This window comes from Sus scrofa, chromosome 7 (genome assembly GCF_054392235.1).
Source record: "Sus scrofa isolate SSC_HxYL_T2T_F1_AM1 chromosome 7, Sscrofa_HxYL_maternal_Yorkshire_Landrace_v2.0, whole genome shotgun sequence".
In the NCBI taxonomy this organism is placed as follows: domain Eukaryota; kingdom Metazoa; phylum Chordata; class Mammalia; order Artiodactyla; family Suidae; genus Sus; species Sus scrofa.
In genome coordinates this window covers 123,479,645-123,501,059 of record NC_139389.1, presented here as the reverse complement: position 1 = coordinate 123,501,059, position 21,415 = coordinate 123,479,645, and the positions used below count along the sequence as shown (strand labels likewise).

Sequence of the window (21,415 nt, the reverse complement as noted above, 5' to 3'; positions counted from 1 at the left end):
CCTTCACTTGGCACCATGTTTTCAAGGTTCGTCCATGTTGGACCCTGTATCTGTCCTTCATTCCTTTTCACAGCAGCATGATATTCCATTGTGTGGCCAGACATTTGCCTCATTCGGTTGTCTGTCAATAGACCTTTGGATGGTCTCCACTCTTTGGCTATTATGAATAAGGCTGCTATGAACATTCTTATGCAAGTTTTAATGTATATACATGTGCTCATCCTTGGGTATACGCCTAGGCGCGGAATTGCTAGCTCATTTGGTAACTCCATGTTTAACATTTGGAGGAGCTGCCAGACTAGTTTCCAAATTAGTTGCAGTTCCAAGTCATTTTACATTCCCACCAGAAGTTATGAAAGTTCCACTTTTCCCACACCCTCAACAACGCTTGTTATTATCTGTCTTTTTAGTTACAGCCATCCTCGTGGGTGTGAAGTGCTGTCTCATTGTGGTTTGGATTTACATTTGGTCAACATCTGTTCAATTGCTTCTTGGTAATACTGTCTCCTGAAACATGAGAAATGCATCCTGTATGGCAGTTAAAATGTAAGCCCTCCTGATGCCAGTGAGGTAAAGGAAGGGCTTACATTTCAAAACCCAGACAGAGCAAAGTAGGTCAGATCTTGAGAGGTTCCTGGTTGTTTGCTATTGACTACAAAACTCAGAATAGGAAAGTTAGTTAAATAAACCGGTTAATCAGCAGCCTGGCACTCCTGTTGACTCAGAGTTCTCTCTCTTCTCTTTCCTTTTAATAATTTCACTTTCTTTCTTTTTTTTTTTTTTCCACTTTTAGGACTGTGCCGTGGCATGTAGAAGTTCTCAGGCTAGGAGTTGAATTGGAGCTATAGCTGCTGGCCTGCACCACAACCACAGCAACACAGGATCCGAGTCGCACCTGTGACCTACACCACAGCTCACAGCAACGCCAGATCCCTAATGCACTGAGCGAGGCCAGGGATGGAACCCACATCTTCACAGATACTAGTCGGATTTGTTAACTGCTGAGCCACAACAGGAACTCCTAATCTTTTCACTTTCTTGTCTTGGAGGCTCATTAATTATTCCTCAGTAGTTTACCCTTCAGAGCCAGAGTCATTGAGGGTTTGGGTGAAGGCCTGGTGCTGCTAGACGTTAAGCGTCCCAGGTCGCAGTCGATGGGGCAGCCCCGCCTGAGATCACAGTTTCCTTTGTCTTTTGTCATCTGTGCTGTTGTCCTCCATTACCCCGAATCCTTTAAGTGCTCTGAGGGAATGTTCAGTGGGGCAAGGCTAAGAGATTCCCGCCGTGGGAATGGGGCTGTATCTTCATTTTGGTGTCTCCAGAGTTTAGGATGAGGACGTTCTGCTCATGGGGCCCGATGGCTAAGTCATAGGCTATCCTAGAATCATGGGGGTAAGACATGACAGGCGACCTCCCGCACACACCCCACCAAGATTTCACTCAGATTTTGATATTTATTGATGTATTGATGTGATTTATGGGACCCTAAGAAGTAAAAAACAAAACATTTTGATCGGCACAGTTCTTTAATAAAACACTGCAAAAATAGGGATTAAAATTGTTGCCAAATATGTCTTCTCCCAAGTTGACCTACTCCCAACACCCATAAAACGTTTCAACTGGTAGGTATGAAGGATTTCTTCTTCTAAGATTTGAAAGCACAATGAAAGTAACTGGTTATATGGGCAAGTGTTCTTAAAAATGTTTTAAAAGCACATTTAAAAAGCCAATCTTCCAAAATTTCTTAAACACAGACTCTCAAAAAATATATATTTCATTAAAGAAATGAGGGGTCTTTCCTCATTAAAAGGTGTGAGTGCATTGAATTATGGTGCAATCTGCCTGCTGCTTATACCAACATTATTTTTCAGAGTAAGAGAATATCTCCCAATATTGTCTAAGGTTTACGATTTTCAAATCAATGTATTTTAACTTAAAAAAAAAAAATCCTATGAGAAGTTCCCGCTGTGGTGCAACAGTATAGGCAGTGTCTCTGCAGTGCTAGGATGCAGGTTTGATCCTTAGTTCAGCACAGTGGCTTAAAGGATCTGGTGTTGCTGCAGCTGTGGTGTAGGTTGCAACTGTGGCTTGGATCTGATCCCTGACCCCGGAACTCTATATGCCTCAGGATGGCCAAAAAAGAAAAAAAAAAAAAAAAAAAATCCAGGGTGGCAGGATTCTGAATAGGGATAAGTTAGGAAGGTAGAGAAGTCTCTCTCTCTCTTTTTTTTTTTTTTTTTTTTGGGGGGGTCTTTTCCCTGAGAAGTCCAGTGAAGAGGCTTTTGAAGAAACTGTGTGTGGACTAAAGCTTCCCCTGGACATTTTCAGTGTTATCTAAGTGGTTCGTGTTTCCGTGAGGGGTGTCACTTTGCATCAGTGTTGAACTTGAGTTGCATGTGCACCTTTGGTCTTGGTTGATGGTCTTCAAATGACCCAGGTTAAACTTTCTAATTCCTTGAGTGCTTGGCTGAAGATGTGCGTTAGGCCCATCTAAGAACGTGAACAAATACACTTCCCTGTGCCTGACCTCAGAAACGCCAGCTGGGTAGGTCAGTGGAGGGGCCTAAGAATCTGTATTTTCTAGTTCCCACCAGTGATCCTTTGCTCACCCTAGTTGAGAAGCACTTCCTGGGTTGTCTACACTATGTCTTGGTTTCCACTGGACAGCAGGAAACTTCTCCAGTTATTGCCATTCATAAGACAGTGTTTCTTATCAGCTTAATAACTATCTGAGTCTTTTGAGATTAGCTGATAAATGTAAATTTATGATGCAAGACGGAAAAGTCGCTTTGTGAGGATTTAAAGGTACATTTACAGCAAACCCATTCCTAGGCGAATACTTCAAATAATTGAAAGTGGAAGTTCAAACAAAAACTTGTATATAGATATTCATAGCAGCGCTATTTATAATAGCCAAAGAATGGAAACAATCCACACATCACTTGACTGATGACTGGATAAATGAAATGTGGTTTATCCATATAATGGAATATCATTCTGCTATAAAAGGGAATTAAGTACTCTTTCATGCTACACCATGGATAAAACCTTGAAAACATTATGTTAAGCAAAAGACCCCAGACACAAAAATAACAGTATTATATGGTTCCAATTATATAGAATGTCCAGAATAGGCCAATTTATGGAGACAGAAAGCAGATTAGTTGTTCCTAATCTGGTCTGGAAGGAGAGGGAATGGAGAGTGACATCTTAAACGGTATCAGGTTTCCTTTTAGGGTAAAGAATGTTCTGGAATTCGATAGTGGTCATGGTGGTACAACAGTGTGCTAAATGTCAACTGTAAATGCTATTGAATTATACACTTTAAAATGGTCAAAATGGTGAATTTTTTGTTTTAGAAATTTCATGAACAATTTAAAATCACAAAAAATACACTAATGACCAAATTTGTACAAAGAAGTTCAAGTCTTCTTTCAGGCCAGCTTCCTTCCTTTACTTCCTTTAATTTTAGACGTATTTGGTAAGTGACCAGCAATTTTTAGGCATTTAAGCTGCAAGCCAGATATAACCTGAGTATAAAACATAAAAGGTATGATAGATATTGGTGATCTTCCTGATAAATTCTCACATGTAATCTCCTTTTCTGAACTTCATTTGAGCTTTCAATGAACACAAGCAACATCCCTCCTAATCGGTAGGGCACTGATGAGGTGATGCCTTTAAAATATGCAATCACATCAAAACCTCATTTAAAAAAAAAATCTCTGGAAGGTTAATACCTTGAGGGAAAATGAGATTTAGCATGAGCTGTCCAACAGCGGGACAAGCACACTGTTTTTAGGGCAGAAACTCAAAGGCTTTACAACCTTAGAGTCCCTCCGTGGCAAATAGATCCAGAAAATGAAGTTCCTTGTTCATTTTTCTCCCTTAACATTTTTTTTCTCTGCTATAGGGAGTGGAGGTTATTTTTGCCAGTTGACGCTCCAGCAGAAGTCATTAGCGTATATACGACTGCAGTGAGATCAAAATGAGACTATAATGGAAGGTTTAAGAAAACAGTTCAGGAACTGTTTAGGTCCTGAAAATCATGTTCTTATGAGATCTTTACAGATGGCTCAGTTGGGGATGATAGAAGGTGCATTTAATTTCACATTTTTATGGACATTTAAAGCCAATGGGTCTTCCTTGGCAATAATCAAGAAAATTTGCCTTTACCCAGTGGTTATCAGAAACCACTAAGCTAGTGATTTGGTTGCCTTTAGGTTTCCTGGTGGTGTTTTAAGAGATTTCACATGGTTCTCTTCTGAAGCATATTTATTTAAAAAGGGCTCATTCTCAGGGAAGATCAACATTCTTTGTCCGCGTCTTCCCAAGAATGCTAAAACCTTTGGAAAAACTTGCTGCTTGAAGTTCTATTTTGCCACCTCCAGCTGATTGTGAGGTAGTCTGGGCCGTGGTTTCTGTTTTCAGAGGGACTCTTTTTTTTTTAACTTCTCTTTTTTGTCACCTGAGGATTATGAGGACAGTTAACTGATCCGCACCAGTTAACAAAGTAGCTGCCACCTCCCTCCCCCTCCATCGTCCATGGTCCTGTCCTAGATTATGGAGCAAAGAGCGGAGTATGGAATCTGCACCTAACTGAGGGGGAGAAGTTCCAGACATTACTGGGTCTTCACAGTAAGAAGGGAGATACCTACTCAGCTTTGAAAAACGGTCCGTCCTGATCAGTAACCAAAGTTCCTACTTTGCCATCTCTCCACTTTGCACAAGGCCAGTGGGACTTGGGGCTGGAAGTCCCCCGATACAGTAAGAACAGGGCCTCAGGTTCTGAGTCAGGGTGGAGCCACGTAGGACTTGCCCTTGGCACGCCTAAGAAGGAAGACATTCTAAAAGTCTGCACTGGACGTCATCTTATCATCAACGAAGAGATTTCTTGCAGGGATTACATCACCTAGGTTGAGTACTGGCTTTCTGCCAAGCCCAGGCTTCAGCAGGCATCACTTGGGAAGGGATGAAAATCTTTGCAGTTCACCTATTATTTAAAAGAGCTTTTGGAAAAGAGCTTAACTAAAAGTTTCAGTTATTTCAGGCATAAAGCATGTTTAGCCTTCAGAGTGTAACAGGGATAGGGTGGCATTTGAAGGGCATAAACTTATTTTTTTAAAGTGTTTTGAATATCTTAGTGTATCTTCTTTTCTTTCTTCTCATCTACTGATATAATTTTCATCATCGGAGCAAAAAAAAAAATGTAATTATGAAGTCTTGGAATAGTGCCTGGCACAAAGCGATGACTGAAAAAATATTTATTAAATGAGTGAATGAAGAAAGGAATGACACGAAATAGATTCATGGCTGTGTTTTGGCTCCCTTGTGTTCCCAGACGATAGCCAGGCAGCTGGCGGAGATCTTGTTGAGGGGTATGTGTGAGCAGAGCTACTGGAACCCTCTGGAGGACCCGCCATGCCAGTCGCCTCTGGACGATCCTCTGCGGAAAGGAGCCAACACAAAAACCTACGCTCTCACCCGGAAGGCCCGCGTCTACTCAGGAGAGAAGTATGGGAGTTGACGTCCTCATTTGTAGGTTAGGGGATGGGAGGGAAACTTGGGAAACATGTAAGGAGGAACAGAAGCTCAAGAGGAGATTTTTTTTTTTTTTTTCCCCTAAGAAAGAACTAGATGAACAAGTCTCATTTACCAGCTTAATAGAGATACCTCATTACTTTTCATAACTTCAGCAAATATCTGTGCACTGGTGGGGACATTTTAAGTAAGAAAATGCTCTCATCTGCTGCTTGGCTGCCATTCTCAGCCATCACTGTTGGTCCTGGGATTTTCATTCCGTTCATTACACAAACCTCAGCCTTATGCAGCAGTCAGTGGCAAAGTTATTAGGAAGCCTGGGTTAAACATTTTCTTTTCTTCAGCAGTTCCTTGATCCCTTTGTGTAAAAACTTGTTTTAAACGGAATCAGCCATAAGGAGAATGAAATAATTTTCAAGTGATTGGAAGGTCATGTCTCTTTAGAACGTGTTCATTGTTTTAAGTTGAGAAGTTGGGACTTGATCACTTTTGCGGAAAATGAGCCTCTGAACGACTCCCGCCTGGGCCTGGGCCTGAGAGGGTGGGAGGGCGAGAGGCCACGAGGAGGCTGGGGACAGCGGTTGACTCCTTGCTGCTTCCTCCTCTCAGAGCTTTGCTTCCGGTCTTTGCCTGTTCCTGCAAGGGCAACAGAACCTCCCCATGCAGGAAAGGTACAGATAAACGCCGAAGCCCTCTTCGGTCATTCCAGACTGGAGAACTGGCTGACAGACCGCAGGCTGCTGCTTCTGAGGCCTCAGAAAGCACTGACAGAGATGAGGGCAACTAGGTAGTTATTCTTACATGGGCGCCTTCTGAAAACGATGGTTGCATTTTCAAAGGGGCAGCATTTCTCAAGGTACCACCTAAGTGCTCTTAAGTTGACCCGACAATTCCTGTCCCCCCTCGTCTCCTTGTTCCGTTTGCATGTCTTATATGGATTCAGCGAGTGATCCAACTAGTGAGCGTGTTCTTAACTTTCCCCCTAGGCTGATTGTAACTTAGCTGTTACCCCCTTTTTTCATGGCCTTATTGAACCATGAGTTTGCTTAATTCACAGCCTGCGTTTACTCCTCGGTACTTATCTGGATTCATAGACCATCTGTCCTAGCCCTTCTCAAACGCTCACTTTTAAAATCCTGACCCCTTGTAGTGAACTGTTTAGCAGCAAGATTGGGGTTCTTTTTGTAGGTGATATTTAAGTCTTAAAAACATGGAGTTCCCGTCGTGGCGCAGCGGAAACGAATCCGACTAGGAACCATGGGGTTGTGGGTTCAATCCCTGGCCTCGCTCAGTGGGTTGAGGATCTGGCATTGCCATGAGCTGTGATGTAGGTTGCAGACATGGCTCGGATCTGGTTGGCTTGGCTGTGGCTGGTGGCAGCAGCTCTGATTGGGCGCCTGGCCTAGGAACCTCCATGTGCCATGGGTCCGGCCCTATAAAGACAAAAGACAAAAGACAAAAACAACAAAACAAAACCCCTTAAAAATAGACCCTTGATTTTTCTTCTTCTTCAGAAGCTTTTTAATAGCCAAGGTACCAGTATATTGAAGAATCCAGTTCCTGCTCCCTCCCCCAGTCAGGTTTGACACATGGATGGAACTCTGTGTCCCTCTGCGTGCTTTTCCGACCTGGCCTTGCCCCTCGAAGGCAGAATGTCTCATGGTGCTGGCCACTTCTCCCTGATGTCCTGAACCACTCAGTCTTTGTCACTCTTCTGACATCAGCTTCCACATCTGTACAAGGAGAATTATGAAGGCAAAAATGCAGATCTAGAAAATGCAGTTGCTAAAGGGAAGATTTTCATTCCATGACTGGTTACTGAGATACAAGTTTTATTTCACACAGATACGCACAATCATTTTTAAAACTCTTTTATTGAAATGTAATTCACATACTATATAATTCACTCATTTACAGTGTATATAATTCACTTTAATATAGCATTTAGTATAGTCGCATAGCGCATCACCAAAATCAAATTTAAAATATTTTTATTACCCTTCAAATAAGCTCAGCACCCCTTAGCTGTCGCCTGGCATTCCCCCAGTCCTTTGTATTTTCACATGAATTTTAGGATTATTTTATCTATTTCTGCCAAAAAAAAAAAAAAAGAAAGGGCAACTGGGATTTTGATAGGAATTGCATTTAATCTATAGATCAATTTAAGGAGTATTGCCACCTCAACAATATTGTCTTCTGATCCATGAATATGGGATACCTGTCCATTTGTTTAGGTTTTCTTTAATTTTTTTCAACAGTGATTTGTAGTTTTCAGGGTATAAGTTTTGCTTTTTTGTTTTGTTTTGTTTTGTTTGCTGTGCATGTGCTATTTTTTTATACTATCATAAATGGAATTGTTATTATTAATTTTTCTTTGGGTTTGTTCATTGAAAGTATATGGATACAGACTTGGTTTTCTATATTGATCTTGTATACTATAATCTTGTTGAACTTGTTCATTAGTTCTAATAGTTTTTTTAGATCCCTTGGGATTTACTGTATACCAGATCATGTCATCTGCAAATAGAGATAGTTTTACTTCTTCCTTTTTAAACTGTACGCCTTTTATTTTATTTTCTTTCCTAATTGCCCTGGCGAGGATCTCCAGTACAATGTTGAATAGACGTGGGAAGAGCAGACGTCTCTGTCTTATTCCTGATCTTAGGAAGGGCAAAGCGTCCAATCTTTCACCATTCAGTATCATGTTAGCTGTGGGTTTTCATAGGTTATCAGGTTGAGGAAAGTCCCTGCTATTACTAGTTTGTTAAGTATATTTTATTGTGAAAAGATGTTGAATTTCATCAAATGCTTTTTCTGCTTCTACTGAGATAATCATCTGGGTTTTGTCCTTTATTCTATTGATGTGATGTGTTACATTAATTGATTTTCAGATGTTAAGCCAACCTTGCATCCCTAGGTATCATTATTTATTGCTGAGTTTGATGTGCTAGTATTTTGTTGAGGATTTTTGCATCAATAGCCATAAAATATTGATCTATAGTTCCTTTTCTCATGATGTCTTTGTCTAACTTTGGTATTAGGATAATAATGGCCTCATAGGATAAACTGGGACGTATTCCTTCCTCTTCTATTTTTTAAAAGAGTTTGTGGAGAATTGCTATTAATTTTTTTTTTTTTTTTTTTTTTTTTTTAGTATTTGGTAAATTCACCAGTGAAGCCATCTGGTCCTGGGATTTTTTTTGTGGGAATGTTTTCGGTTCCTAATCCACTCTCTTTACTTGTTACGGATCTATGAAGATTTTCCTTATTTCTTCAGTTTTGGGAGTTTATGGCTTTCTAGAAATGTGTCCATTTCATCTAAGTTATCTGATTCGCTGACATACAGTTGTTCATAGTATTTACACACACACACACACCCTTATATACACACCTAATTTCTATAAGATTGGTAGTCATATACCTGCTTCCATTTCCCATTTATCATTTCAGTAATTTGAATCTTCTCCCTCTTTTCTGGGTCAGTCTAGCTAAAAAATTTGTCAAAGCTTATTGATCTTTTTGAAGAACTAACTTTTCGTTTTGTTGATTTTCTCTGCTTGTGTTTCTATTCTCCAGTTAATTAATTTCTATGCAAATCCTTCTTCCTTCGCTTATCATCATCCATTTTTAGCTTTCTCATTTGGAAATAAAAGGAAGATCACTGCTATGAATATTCTTTTATTAAAAAATTATTGGGGTATAGCTGTATTAGTTTGTATTAGTTTCAGGTGTACAACGAGGTAAATCAGTTATACATACACATATATCCATTCTTTCTTCCCACATGGGTTATATTCTTATACAGCATATCTCTTAGTGCACATATGTGTGCATTTCACTGAAGCATACTTTTCCTTCCTTTGTTTTCCTCCTCATAAACAGCCCTTGAGCTGCCTTGGATAATTAAGTGCATATTAGGTTAGTAATTAGCACAAAGTAAAGAAGAGGGCGAGAAACCACTCCTGTGCCAGGATGTGGATGACGGTTTATTGAACACCAGGAGTGCCATGCATTGTCCTCAACTCCTCTGTAGGCCTAGGAGGAGAAAGTAATTATTGTGGCCTCCTAAGTACAGGCGTGAACCTCCTGGTAGCCCACGCAGAGGTTTTCAGTAAGAATGTGGATGCTGTTCAAAGTGTAAAGACGAGGGACATTGGAGCACCCTGACAACTCCTTGATGGCAGAACCAAAGCTGTGAACCAAAAACCCTTCGATCAGTTCCTCCAGGTCCCAGGCCCCATTTTCCAGATCCACAAGGCTGAGGCCTGGGCACCCGGCATCTCCCCTGGAGGCTCTTGGCCCCAGAGGACAGTATCGCCAAAGGAGGTCCCCCACAATTTTGACTGTCCGCCCTGAGCTCCACACCTCCCGTAACAGGGAGGAGGGAAAGAATGGCCAGAAATGGGTCTAGAGAAGTCATACTTATGGAGAGGGGAGCATCCCAGTGTGTAGTCTTTCAAGTATGTCTCTTAAAACTGTCCCCACCCCCTCCTCTGCCCGCCCCCTTTCTTCCTGTCAGTCCTGAGAGCTTTGCAGAGCCCCGAGTGCCCATCTCGCTGGCCTTGAAAAGAAGGGTAGAGGAAGTCGAATTAGGATCAGTTAACGTGCTACTTGTTAGCAGCTCTGGTAAAAATAACACAACCTCGCATTTAAGTAGGCTGGATAGCTCCAGTGGAATTTGGGGATTATCCAGGGACTGAATTTGCTGGTGTTAAGTCACAATTAACATGGGCTCTCTCTCTTTTCAATTAGTCTGGACAATGCAGACCTGGCTAGCCATGAAAAAATGGTTAATATTAACTGCTTTATTCATAAGGTCCCAGGTGCATGTAAGCATGAGCCAGGATATCAGGAAATAATTGCGCGCGCACACACACACACACACACACACGAGCATTCTTAATTCAAAGCCTCTAGGCACTATTTCTGAATTTAAGGGGAACTCAGTGTTCCATCTTCTAAAAACCCAAATCACCTCAAGCTACCTCTTTATGGAGGTCACTGCAAATTCTAGAATCTCACTCCTCACCCCCAGGACAGGCCTTTATAAAATTTTGGCCCTGCAAGAGCAATAGGAACCATTCCACAGGTGGTTTCCTTACCTTGAGGGACGTCAGAGTTGTAAAAAGAGCATTAGTCACTGTACTTTTCTGTCTTCCTCCTCGTGGTCCTTTGATGCAGTACAAAAGTTGGCAGCACTTCAAAGAGAACAAGCATTTATAATGATCTGGAAAACATGTTTTGGTCATTTTTTTTTCTAGAAATCATCCCTTGTCTTAAGTTAAATGATTACAGTGTTTCCCCTGGAGAGATATAAATCTAGTTCTTATTTAGTCATTTCCAAAACATCCAGGAGTTTGTTTTTTGTGTTTTTATTTTTTAAACCAATTTCATTTTTACTGCACTCTTCTTCCACAAAAAAAAAAAAAAAAAAAAAAAAAAAGTTGAGTTTGGCCCAGTTGCTGATAAGACTTGCAGTTCTACTCAAAGGATGCTAGAGCTTTAGAATGGGAGGAAGTGCTGGAGGGTCTTTTAAAATACTCAAAGCACAATAAAAATAGGATATAGAGAATGGAGATCGGGTTATGTTTGGTTTTTATTGTTCTCTAATCCTGAGCAATGTTGAGCTTAAAAGCTTTTTCTTTTAATCCAAGATATTAGAGTTCAGCCAAATTCCATAAAATTGATTAATAAGACAGCTCTTCCATGTCACCCGATAATAAACCATGTGTGTTTAGGTAAGATAGCTCACTAAATTCTTACAGTATTCTAGAAGTTATTCAAACTCTAAAATTACCTCTAGTCTCCTCTTTCATCTCTGTGACAATATAAAATATGCCAGCAAGTGAGTGGAAAGAATGGGACTGTGTAGTGAAATGTCTGCAGTTTATACCTTCTAATGAGTTTTGGAGAAAGTTTGTGTAATTTCGATAACGTCAGTTTGGAGGGATCAGAATGACTGCCTCTATAATAGGCACAAATGTTATTTGGGTTTTCAGCGTGGCTTCTACAGCTTTGCCCTGCTGCCTGCCTGCTTTTAAAATGTGTAGTTAAAATGTATAAATTCCGTAGATTACCATGGAAATAAACAGATGAATTCAGGTGTCAAGATTATACTGTGTCCTATACGACACAGAAATCTAGAAGCTGTGAGCATTCAGTTCTACTCTTGGTCATGTATTTTGTGTTCCTCTGAAATTGCCATATATCAAAGTCAGTTTTCTTTATACAGCATTTTTTGTCCTCAAGAAAATACTGAAGAAGCCCTGTTGCTCTTGCTGATTAGTGAATCAATGGTAAGTAGAATGTGTTTTTACCTTTTTTTCCCCTGTAGTCCCTGTTTTGATATGGCGACTTTCTAAGGAGGGTGACTCTTCTTCTTTGGACAAGAATGCTTTAGAAAGGGGATACCTGGTGGGATAAAAACTAGAGTGGTTTAAAAAAAGGATGTTTTTCGGAGTTTCCATTTGGCTCAGTGGTAATGAACCTGACTAGTAACCCTGAGGATTCGTGTTCGATCCCTGGCCTCGCTCAATGGGTTAAGAATCCAGCATTGCCATGAGTTGTGGTGTAGGTCGCAGATGCGGCTTGGATCTGGCGTTGCTGTGACTGTGGCGTAGGTCGGCAGCTGCAGCTCCAATGTGACCCCTAGCCTGAGAACCTCCATATGCTGTGCGTGTGGCCCTAAAAAGCAAAAAAAAAAAAAAAAAAAAAAAAAAGATGTTTCTAATTCTCGGATTGGCTAGAAATGTCCCCGAGTCAGCCCAGAGCACAGAGCTTCTCTTCCCTTAGCAGTTAGCAGGTATCTGAGCTCCTTCCTCTAGCCACCAAGCATTGATTGAACACCAACACAGTTGTAGTTGGTTAAACTACAGCTAAAATGACCACCAAAGGAACCCGAAAAGGGGAAGGAAGCTCCCAAGAAGGTAACCTTTGTGAGCCTTCTCTGTCTGCCTTGGTGGGAGGTAAATCCCTCACTGGATGCTTGAACCTGTGGTTTCCATAGCAGCAGCCTGATGAAACTGCCTCATCCTCCTGCCCAGGTCCTCTCCCTGAGCCCCCGCCTGTCCCCCAGGCATTGCACGGTCCCAGGCGAGGAGCCTGCTTCTGCACTCCTGTTACCTGGCTCTGCTGTTGTCAGGGACTTTTTGCTGGACCATCAGATTCCTTTGAAATGTTTTCTTAGTATTTGGCCTGGATATCAAATTTAGGTCTGGAATTTCATCACTCGTCATTTATTGGGTTTCTGCTCTGCGTATTGCTGGGCATGACGGCCCGGCTTGAAACATTCCGGACTAAGGTGTTGTGGTTAACGCCTTGGCAAATAAACAGTGGTTGCTGAGCCCCTGAGCAGAATGACGAGCCCCTGGCACTTGGAAGGGCCCGGAGGTCTTCACGTCCACCTACTCATCGAGATGAGGAGCCGGAGGCCCAGGGCAGGCAGACCGAGGGGCCTGCTGCTCTTTCTAGTCGATGATCCTGCCTCTGGCCATAACCCCCACCCCACCAGGCAGGAGGAGAGAGGAGTAGAAAAAGGAGCCCTGATTAAAGCAGGAGGTGTTTCCCTTCTTCCCCTGCTTACAGTCTAAACGGAGGTGTGTGATCTACTCAGGGGAGCAGACTTGGGGCACAAGAAGAATGCCCCCGTGCTGAATGCAGGCAGGTCATGGGAGGCCAGGATTAAGCAGGAGGGGGCTTCCTTGCCTTCATTGACAGCCTCAGGTTTTCTTGTTCTGTGAAATGGCCCTGAGATGTTTACAAGAGCAAGACTGCTTGAGTTACCGCTTCTTTTTAGGTGGAGGCCCTTTGACGTCATTGGCCCCACTTCCTCTGAAGGACACAGGCTCCCCACCCCGTGGTTCATCTTTCCTTGACTGTCAGCCGGTAACTTAGGATGGTGTCATTTACTTCCCTCCTGTGCCCTGGCACCGTCGTGGAAGAGCTTATGTGCGCAGGCTGGCCCCCGGGGCATCCAGTAACCAGTTTTCAGACAGGCAGGTCTCACCAGGCTTGGCCATCGAGCGTGTGATGGGGCCGCTCGTGCCGCCTCGTCTCTGACATGCCCTCCACAGCCTCACCCGCCTCTTCCCAGCCCCGCAGTTCGCCTCCTTTGGGCAGACTCGGTTTGTAGCAGCGTCAAAGTTCTGGAAGCGTGGTGATGGTACACTTTTGGTTTCTTGGAGAACTCTGATCGCAGATATTGTGTTCCCTTGTCAGATCCTGTGTTGCAGTTTGGAATTTGGGAAGCATGGCCGCCTCTCTAGAATGCTGGCTCTCAGTGTAGATTATAGTCTTGGGAAACCGCTTCCAGATTGCCCGCTCCCTCAGCAAAGTGATAGAAACTAAGCACACCCAAAGTTCAGGTCCCTTTGAGACAGTCGGATTTGACTGTGTCGTATTTCATTTCCAGACAGCCTCTTCAGAGGATGGGGAGATCCAGGCACAGTAAATGTGAAGGGCCCTGTGCCAACCAAAGTGGTTAAGTTCTCCCGGTAAATCATTCCTCAGTGACGTAGGCGGAAGTCTAAGTTAAGTTGCTCTTGGAAGCCTTTTTTCATCTCCCTTGACTCCTTGATTTTTTTTTTTTTTTTTTCAGTTTTTGGACAGAAAATAGATGTGCTCCATTTCAATCCAAATTGAGAATTGCCGTGGGTTTTTTTGGGGGGTATCTGAGAAAACTGTATTCTTCATTGGTTCCGATTTTAACTCAGAAGCACACATTGGTGGGTAGTCTCTCCGCCGCCGACAAGCACTCATTTGGATTTGAATGGTGTACTCACCTCGGATCAAATGAGATCCCCCAGGAGAAAGGGGTTCTCGGAACTGTGTTTGCACGGCTACCACTGAGACAGTCTTCTGGGGTACTTATTATTTGTGGACCTGTTTGAGGTTCTATATTGTACCTTTTTCATCAAAAGACAGGGATAGATTTTCTCCTAAGAGAAGGAAATGAAAAAAGAAAAAGAAGAAAAGAATGCATTTGGCATAATTTGAAAATCTCTCTTAAGTAGGGTTTGGTTTTGTTCCCTTCTCTCCCGGGCATTGGTCTCAATGTGAAACATTTAGCGCAGCTAAATAAATGAGACCACTTGTAGCAGGCGTTATTTCCCTCAGAGCTTCTTTTGTTGGCTCAAAAGGCCCTCCTAACAAGAAAACCAAGAATGAAATCTTCAAAAGCAAGCTCGTTTCCCTAAGAGATGACTCACTTTGCAGGAAGTCGCCTGTCTTATATATTCTTATTTGTCTTTGACATTTAAGAGGAAGGAGTTTTAAAATGAGTAAGTACTGATGGGAGGCTGCAAGTCAATGCCTTGGACTCACACACCAAAGAAAGCTTGCGCCTCATTAGCGAGGGAGAAGGTGTGTGTGTGGCCTTTCCGACTGTCACATGGGAAAGTGAACATCAGCCTGTCTGGACCAGTGACCCGGGTACCTCATGCGCCACTTTCATGGAGAAACCCGAGGGGCCCTTTCTGGGCCTCTAAGGCCCAGAGGTCTGGAGACTTCTGTTAATTAGCAGGGGAAAGAAGACAAGCAAAATCCATCTTTTTGAATATTGAGCTCCCTACTGGGGAGAGAAGGAGAATGAGCTACGGCTAGAGTCTAGTACATATGCTATGTCTGGAGAAGTCGGTAGAGAAATTTCAAAAGTCATGAAAAGAGGGAGTTCCCATCGTGGTTCAGTGGTAATGAACCAAACTAGTATCCATGAGGACTCGGATTCAATCCCTGGCCTCGCTCAGTGGGTTAAGGATCCAGTGTTGCCATGAGCTGGGGTGTAGGTCACAGACATGGCTCGGATCTTGTGTTGCTGTGGCTGTGGTGTAGGCCAGCAGGTGCAACTCCTATTCCACCCCTAGCCTGGGGCGGGGGGGGACTTCCATATGCTGCAGGTATGGCCTTAAAAAGCAAAAAAAAAAAAAAAAAAAAAAAAGAAAGAAAACTTATTGCTATGAAGAGCAGGTGGTCTCTACTCTAGGTAGACAAGATAGTAGTCCTGTGTTATCTCTGCGCTAAGCAGTGGGGGGCGGGGAGGTGAAATAGGCCTGCCTTGGTGTTCTCTAGAGTCCTTTGTGGGAACATCTTTTAAAACAAAAATCTGCTTCTTGCTTTCTCTTACACCTCTGTGTTGTGCTTCCGTAAACGAGACTGAGTCAGACTTTGTAGTCTGTTCCAGCGAAGCCATCACACAGGGATTTGAATGTGGCTCTGGCGAGACAGAAGTAAGGTATATGGAGGTAGCACTGATGGAACTTGATGGGACCATTCATTGACGGGAAGTGTGGGCCTGGGGACGCTGTCCTGCTCTTTAATATAGAGCAGAGGCGGGATGTACACATGAGAGGCAGCAGGGCCTCCTTGATGGACGATTTTGCTGCCCCAGAGCGCGGCTGTGTCTGCAGCATGACTGACTGTAAACCTGAGCCCAAGAGAAACCGCGCTGCTTTGCATCAGCTCTTAGCCTGCCACCAGGGACAAGTACCCTCCAGGCTGGCCGTGTCTGGATAACGCCAGGTACCATGTGCTGTGGTGCTCTGGGGACTTGGAGCAAACAACCCCTTACTCATTCATGCCCGTGGCTCCAGACCCTCGGGCGGGCCCTCAGGGGCAAGAGGGCCCAGGTGGCTTCCCTACACAAAGTGGTAGCTGTGTGCACAGGCCGGCTCACCATCTGCTTCTCTCTTCCGTGTTGTTTTCAGGCCAACCGGGACGCTGTGCTGAGCCGGATACCTGAGCACAAGAGCGATCGCCTCATCAGTTTACAGAGTGCATCTGTGGTCTATGATTTACTGACCATTGCTCTTGGAAGAAGAGGCCAGTATGAGATGCTGTCAGAGGTACAGCCCTTGAGTCGGATCGACTTCCAGGCAGTGGGTGGTGGTGGTGGTGTAAACGCTGGAAAGAGATGGGGGACCTGGCCTTGCCCTCAACCCCTGTCACCCGCAGCCTTGAGCCGTCATTCAGCTTTAGTTTCCTTCTCTGCAGAATGGGAATTGGGCTCAATGATGAGGTGGTGGAATTCACCAATGGTCACGTCCTACCAATGGTCCGTGAACCCTCTGGGGGTGAGTCTGTGTGAGAGAAGGCAAGCATTTCTCAAGCCGTGTGATCTCCACCATAATGCAAATCTTCCATCTGTGATACTTATTTCCTTGTCAAACAGACCTCATTTTATTGAAAGGAGCAATGCGTAACTCCTGGTGCAGTGGCGACGTCAGGTGCCGTGAATACTGGATGAGCTAGTACCATCTTCCCGTAGTCTTGCTTGCTCAGAAGAGACCCCAGCCAGGCCCTGCCATCTCCTTCCCTCAGCTACTAAGAAAGCCTGACTGTTTTACAGTTTCAGAAGGCTGTGGTCGTGCAGTATTGAGTTGCTGCCCAGAATACCAAAGCCACCCTGGTAGAGGCTAAACCAGTAACAAGATCATTTTATCTTTTCCTTAGTGGAGTAAAAAGAGGGAAGGAAAGAAAAACAAGTCCTTTTTGTCAAAATGAACTTTTCCGTGTTATTTATCTTTCTTTTTCTAAATTTACACACATTGCAACAGCCTCTGGGCATGAGGACAGGGAATGAAATACAGTAACAGATTGGCTGAAATCAGATAAGCGCCCGGCTCACCCTGTTGCCTGCCGGTGTGTCGCCACATTAGGCAGGAGCCTGGGAGAACAGATGAGCCTGAGTGGCATGGATCTTTTTTTAGTCTTTGGTTTGGTGACTCTACAGGGCAGTGGTTACTCAGTCTTCCAAAAAATCCCCTCACAATCTGGCTGGATAAAACAACAAGTCCAGATGTTCGGGTCACACATGCCGCGCCCCCCTGGGACTCTCCCAGGCTGGGGATTGGCCCCCGATGCTTCCCCGCCCCAGCGGCTTTGATGTCCTGGGATCCTCTGCTCCCTGCAGGCTTAGTTCCTGTCCAGGAGCCCATCTGTAGGGAAAGTACCACCCAGCCCACAGTTGGGTTCTTTTAAGTAAACTTTCCCTCCCAGACAAACCACTTAACAGCTCTGAGAGTCCAAGGCTAAGTACGGTTTGCATGTGTACTTTCTTCCCATCGCGTATGGATAGAACCTGCCCCTGGCCTGAAACTTGCCTGTGTCCAAAACAGGTGTGAGGAGCCTGGGGTGGCTGACGTGGTGGACAGGCTGCCCACAGGCTTCCGGTCATGCCGGGGGAGACTCTAGGGGGACGGCTGTCATCCTAGCGGCATTCCCCTGCAAGCTGGCGGCTCCCTGGCAGGCGCCTCCGCCCATCACGGAATCCTAGAACCTTGTTTTCGGCCAGATGACTTTCACCTTGACATCACATGTAGCTTCATCTCGTGCTGACGACCTGACACCAGCGTCACTGGGCAGTCGGGTTGGTTGCTGCAGGCTTTGCATTTCAGAATTTCACTGCACTTATCACTTTGTCAGTGGTGGGAACAGTGCCGGGGGTTGCCTTGGAGGTGCTGGGGTAGAATGTGGGAGAAAGGGCAGTTTATCACTGTATAAACCTGGGAGCCTTCTGAATTTTGTGCCATATCTGTATTTTATTTATTAAATATATGAATCAATGGAGTTCCCATTGTGCCTCAGCAGAAAGGAACCTAGCTATATCCATGAGGATGCAGGTTCAATCCCTTGCCTTGCTCACTGGGTTAAGGATCTGGTGTTGCCATGAGCTGTGGTGTAGCTCGCAGACGCAACTCAGATCCTGCATGGCTGTGGCTGTGGTGTAGGCCAGCAGATGCAGCTCTGATTCAGCCCCGAGCCTGGGAACTTCCAAATGACACAGGCGCGGCCCTCCCCCCAAAAAACGAATCAATGGGTCAAAAATATATGAAATGGGTGACATTCATTTTTTTAACACGTAGGTCTGCAGTCCCAGGTTCTGTAGCAGGGGCTGTGAGAAGGCAGGGATGCAGCCGTGAGCCAGGCTCGGTCCCTGCCCATGGGAGGCTCCCAGTTCAGGGGGAGGCAGCCAGGCAGCAGGTGGTCACCGTCTGGGGTGGCTGACGCTAGGGGGCTCCACTAGCTCTGCAGGGTCTGCATCTGCTAATGAAGGATTTGAATCCTTGGCCTTAGCCTTTCTTGCTGCTTCTCCTTAGTTTTGCCGATGGAGCAAACATTTGGTGGCCAAATTGTCTCAGATCTAGGGCTGTGTGGGAGGAAGGAAAAAGTGCACAGTGGTGTTTCAGGGGCCAGTCCGCCTTTGGAGGTGGGGGCGTGGTCCACCCTTGGCTGAGCTGGGTCCTCCACCCCCACCCCGCCTTGGTCTCAGGCCACATCTTACCTATAAGCGTCCTGCTTCCTCATTTGCTGGGACTTTCTTTTTCTCTTCTCATCTGTCCTTCCATTTTTCTGAGGATACGAGGTTAAAAGTCTAACTGGATTTTTTTTTAAATTAAGGTAAGTTTATATAACATAAACTTAAGCATTTTAAAATGTACCGTTCAGAGGCATTTAGTACATTCACGCTATTGTGCAACCATCACCTCTGTCTAATTCCAAAACATTTTCATGACGCTCGAAGGAAGCCCCATCCCCATGCCTCCCTCCTGCCAGTCCCTCTCAGCCACCAACCTGTTTTCTGACTCTGTGGATTTACCTGTCTTGAGTATTTCCTATAAATTAGTATAGGACCTCTCGTGTCTGGCTTCTTTCTCTTACCATGATGCTCTCAAGGTAGCATGTTTCTGTCCTTTTCCTTTAATGGCCGAGTAACATCCCACTGTACAGACAGACCACGACTTGTTTCTCCATTTCTCAGCTGGGGGCATTTGGCCATGGCAGGTAACTGGATGTGAAACTTCCCGTATCACTTCTTTGGGCCCCAAGGATGTTGCTGATTGTCATGATCATCATCCAGGTGGTTCTTTATGTCCCATGGGCATCTCCAGCATCATCGCCAAAGTGATCTTTCTCAAACACCCTTGTGTTGAGAAACATTTCATGGCTCTTCCTCGGCCTTCTTCTTTTTCCTCCTTTTCTAGTTTTGGTTTGCTTTCCTCTTCCTCCTATACTGAAATCGATTTCATAGTTTGTCTTTCTGCCTTATGCCACAGCTCTGCAAGCTCCTTGAAGAACCAAACAATTCCTACAAGTAAGGAAAAGAAAAAAGTCACGGACAGTCCCGCTGTCCTGAGATAGTTAGCTACCCACAGATGCTTTAGAGGTCACCGTGCCGGGCGTCTCTTGATGAATAAATGCATGTACATCTATGTAAATCTCAAGGAACGGGATGGCATCATGGATGTTTTATTGTGGATGTTCCTGATGCTTCTTCTCACCTCCACGGACACCCCCACCCGATCCCTGCCTCCTCAAACCCCGAGCCCAGGTCAGCCACCTGCTGCGTCCTGGACACAGGCCGTAGAGTCAGAGAGCTTGGGCGTGAGTTCTGGATCTGCCATAGCCTCTTAGACCTCCGTCTTTCCTTCTGTCAAGTAGGGATTAATCATCGCACCCATCCCAGTGCTCAGGACAGAGGCCAGCGCATAGAGCTCATTGACCACCAGCCACGTGCTGCTGTGCTGTTACTACCGCTGTGGGCACAGGAGTTGCCAGGCACAGGGAAGCAACCAGGAATACAAAAACAGTCTTTTGACTTCCAGAAACTTCCAGTCGAGTTAGGGAGATCAAAAAGAAATACATGAAAAGAGAAGCAGTGAGAGCCGACTGGATGGTGCCAGGGGCATTAAGTGCAGGTAAAGGGACCAGGCTGGGTGTAGCCGAGTTGGCAGGTTGGGGTGCCAGGGAGGATGGCAACCAGCTGATGTAAGAATTGGCTCTTCAAGGCCCAATAGGAATTAAAAAGTCTAAGAGCAGGTGGAACCCTCATCGTCCAGGTCATGGAGCTGCGGGGCTGTGAGCCTTGCTCTCTGAGGGGAAGAGGAGGAGAGGATGATGGAAGGGCCGTGGTGCCAGGCGCATCCCACTTGGGCTGCTCTGTGAGCCGCTGCAGGGATCTTCCTCTGTACCACCTGGAACCTTTTCCGAACAGAAGGGTTCACCTCCACCAGGCGACTGTGGGAGAAGAGGTCTCGCTTCCTCGGCCCGTCCTCATCTCTCCTCCCTTCTCTCGCCGCCCCCCAGCAACATCAGCCCTTCGGCCTCAGAGCGTGGCTGCCCCAGGCCTGCTCCTGCACCAGCAGGGACAGTGTGGGGTGGCTCTGCCGTGGCTCTCAGCCCATCTCCTTGTCGCCCTTCCTGTCACTGACACCTTTGTGTGTGTCTAAGTGCTGTGCAGACCCAGCCCTTAAAGAACTGTGCTTGCTCAGGGAGTAGTGCCACGTTCCTAAACCCTGCCCTCTCGGTCTCCTTTGTTCAAGACGGAGGCTCCTCTTCCATCTCAAGACAGGTGCCTTGTTGTGCCCACACAGTGCCTTTCTTTCTGTCGCAGCCCGTTCAGCCAGATGCTGGACACAGAGCACTGCACAAAGGGGCTGCAAACCAAAGGTGTATCACATCCCTTAAATGCAAATGCCATGTTTACCGTATCTCCAGGGCTACGAGTTACCGTGTTTTTTTTTAAAAGATGAATGTGAGTCCTGCAGAAAGGTTTGTGTAGGAAGGAGCCCTTCCTTTTTTTTTTTCTCCCCCTTCAGCTTAAAGAGAAGCACTCGTTGGCATGACAACCTGCTATTAAAAGGAAAGCAATAAGCACTGCTTTCTCTGTTTTTTAGAATGAACCCAAGCTGTAAAGAGGTTTGTTTCTTGAATTCGACTGTCAGTGGCTCCGTTTTGACAGAAGGTCATGAGGTCTTTGTTGCAGGGTGTGTGTCCCCTCTACTTAGACATGGCCGCTTTAAAGACAACGGTATTTTTAGCTTTCCTATTGAACTCGCATTCATTTGTTTATGGTAAATCGCAACAACTTTTCAGTTCTGTG

General features: G+C 45.0%; 1 protein-coding gene across 10 annotated transcripts in view; it reads left to right on the top strand.

The window, feature by feature from the left end:
- TTC7B (tetratricopeptide repeat domain 7B) overlaps positions 1-21,415 on the top strand; it is a 249,029-nt gene that overhangs the window by 108,189 nt on the left and 119,425 nt on the right. For 9 of the 10 annotated variants that reach the window (XM_084970001.1, XM_084970000.1, XM_084969999.1 and 6 more), the window contains 3 exons: positions 5,342-5,514; positions 11,774-11,837; positions 16,242-16,379. In XM_084970001.1, coding sequence (XP_084826127.1) covers positions 5,342-5,514; positions 11,774-11,837; positions 16,242-16,379 — 375 coding nt within the window. The remainder of the gene's footprint in view (positions 1-5,341; positions 5,515-11,773; positions 11,838-16,241; positions 16,380-21,415) is intronic. The other variant, XM_084970003.1, reaches the window with a different exon arrangement.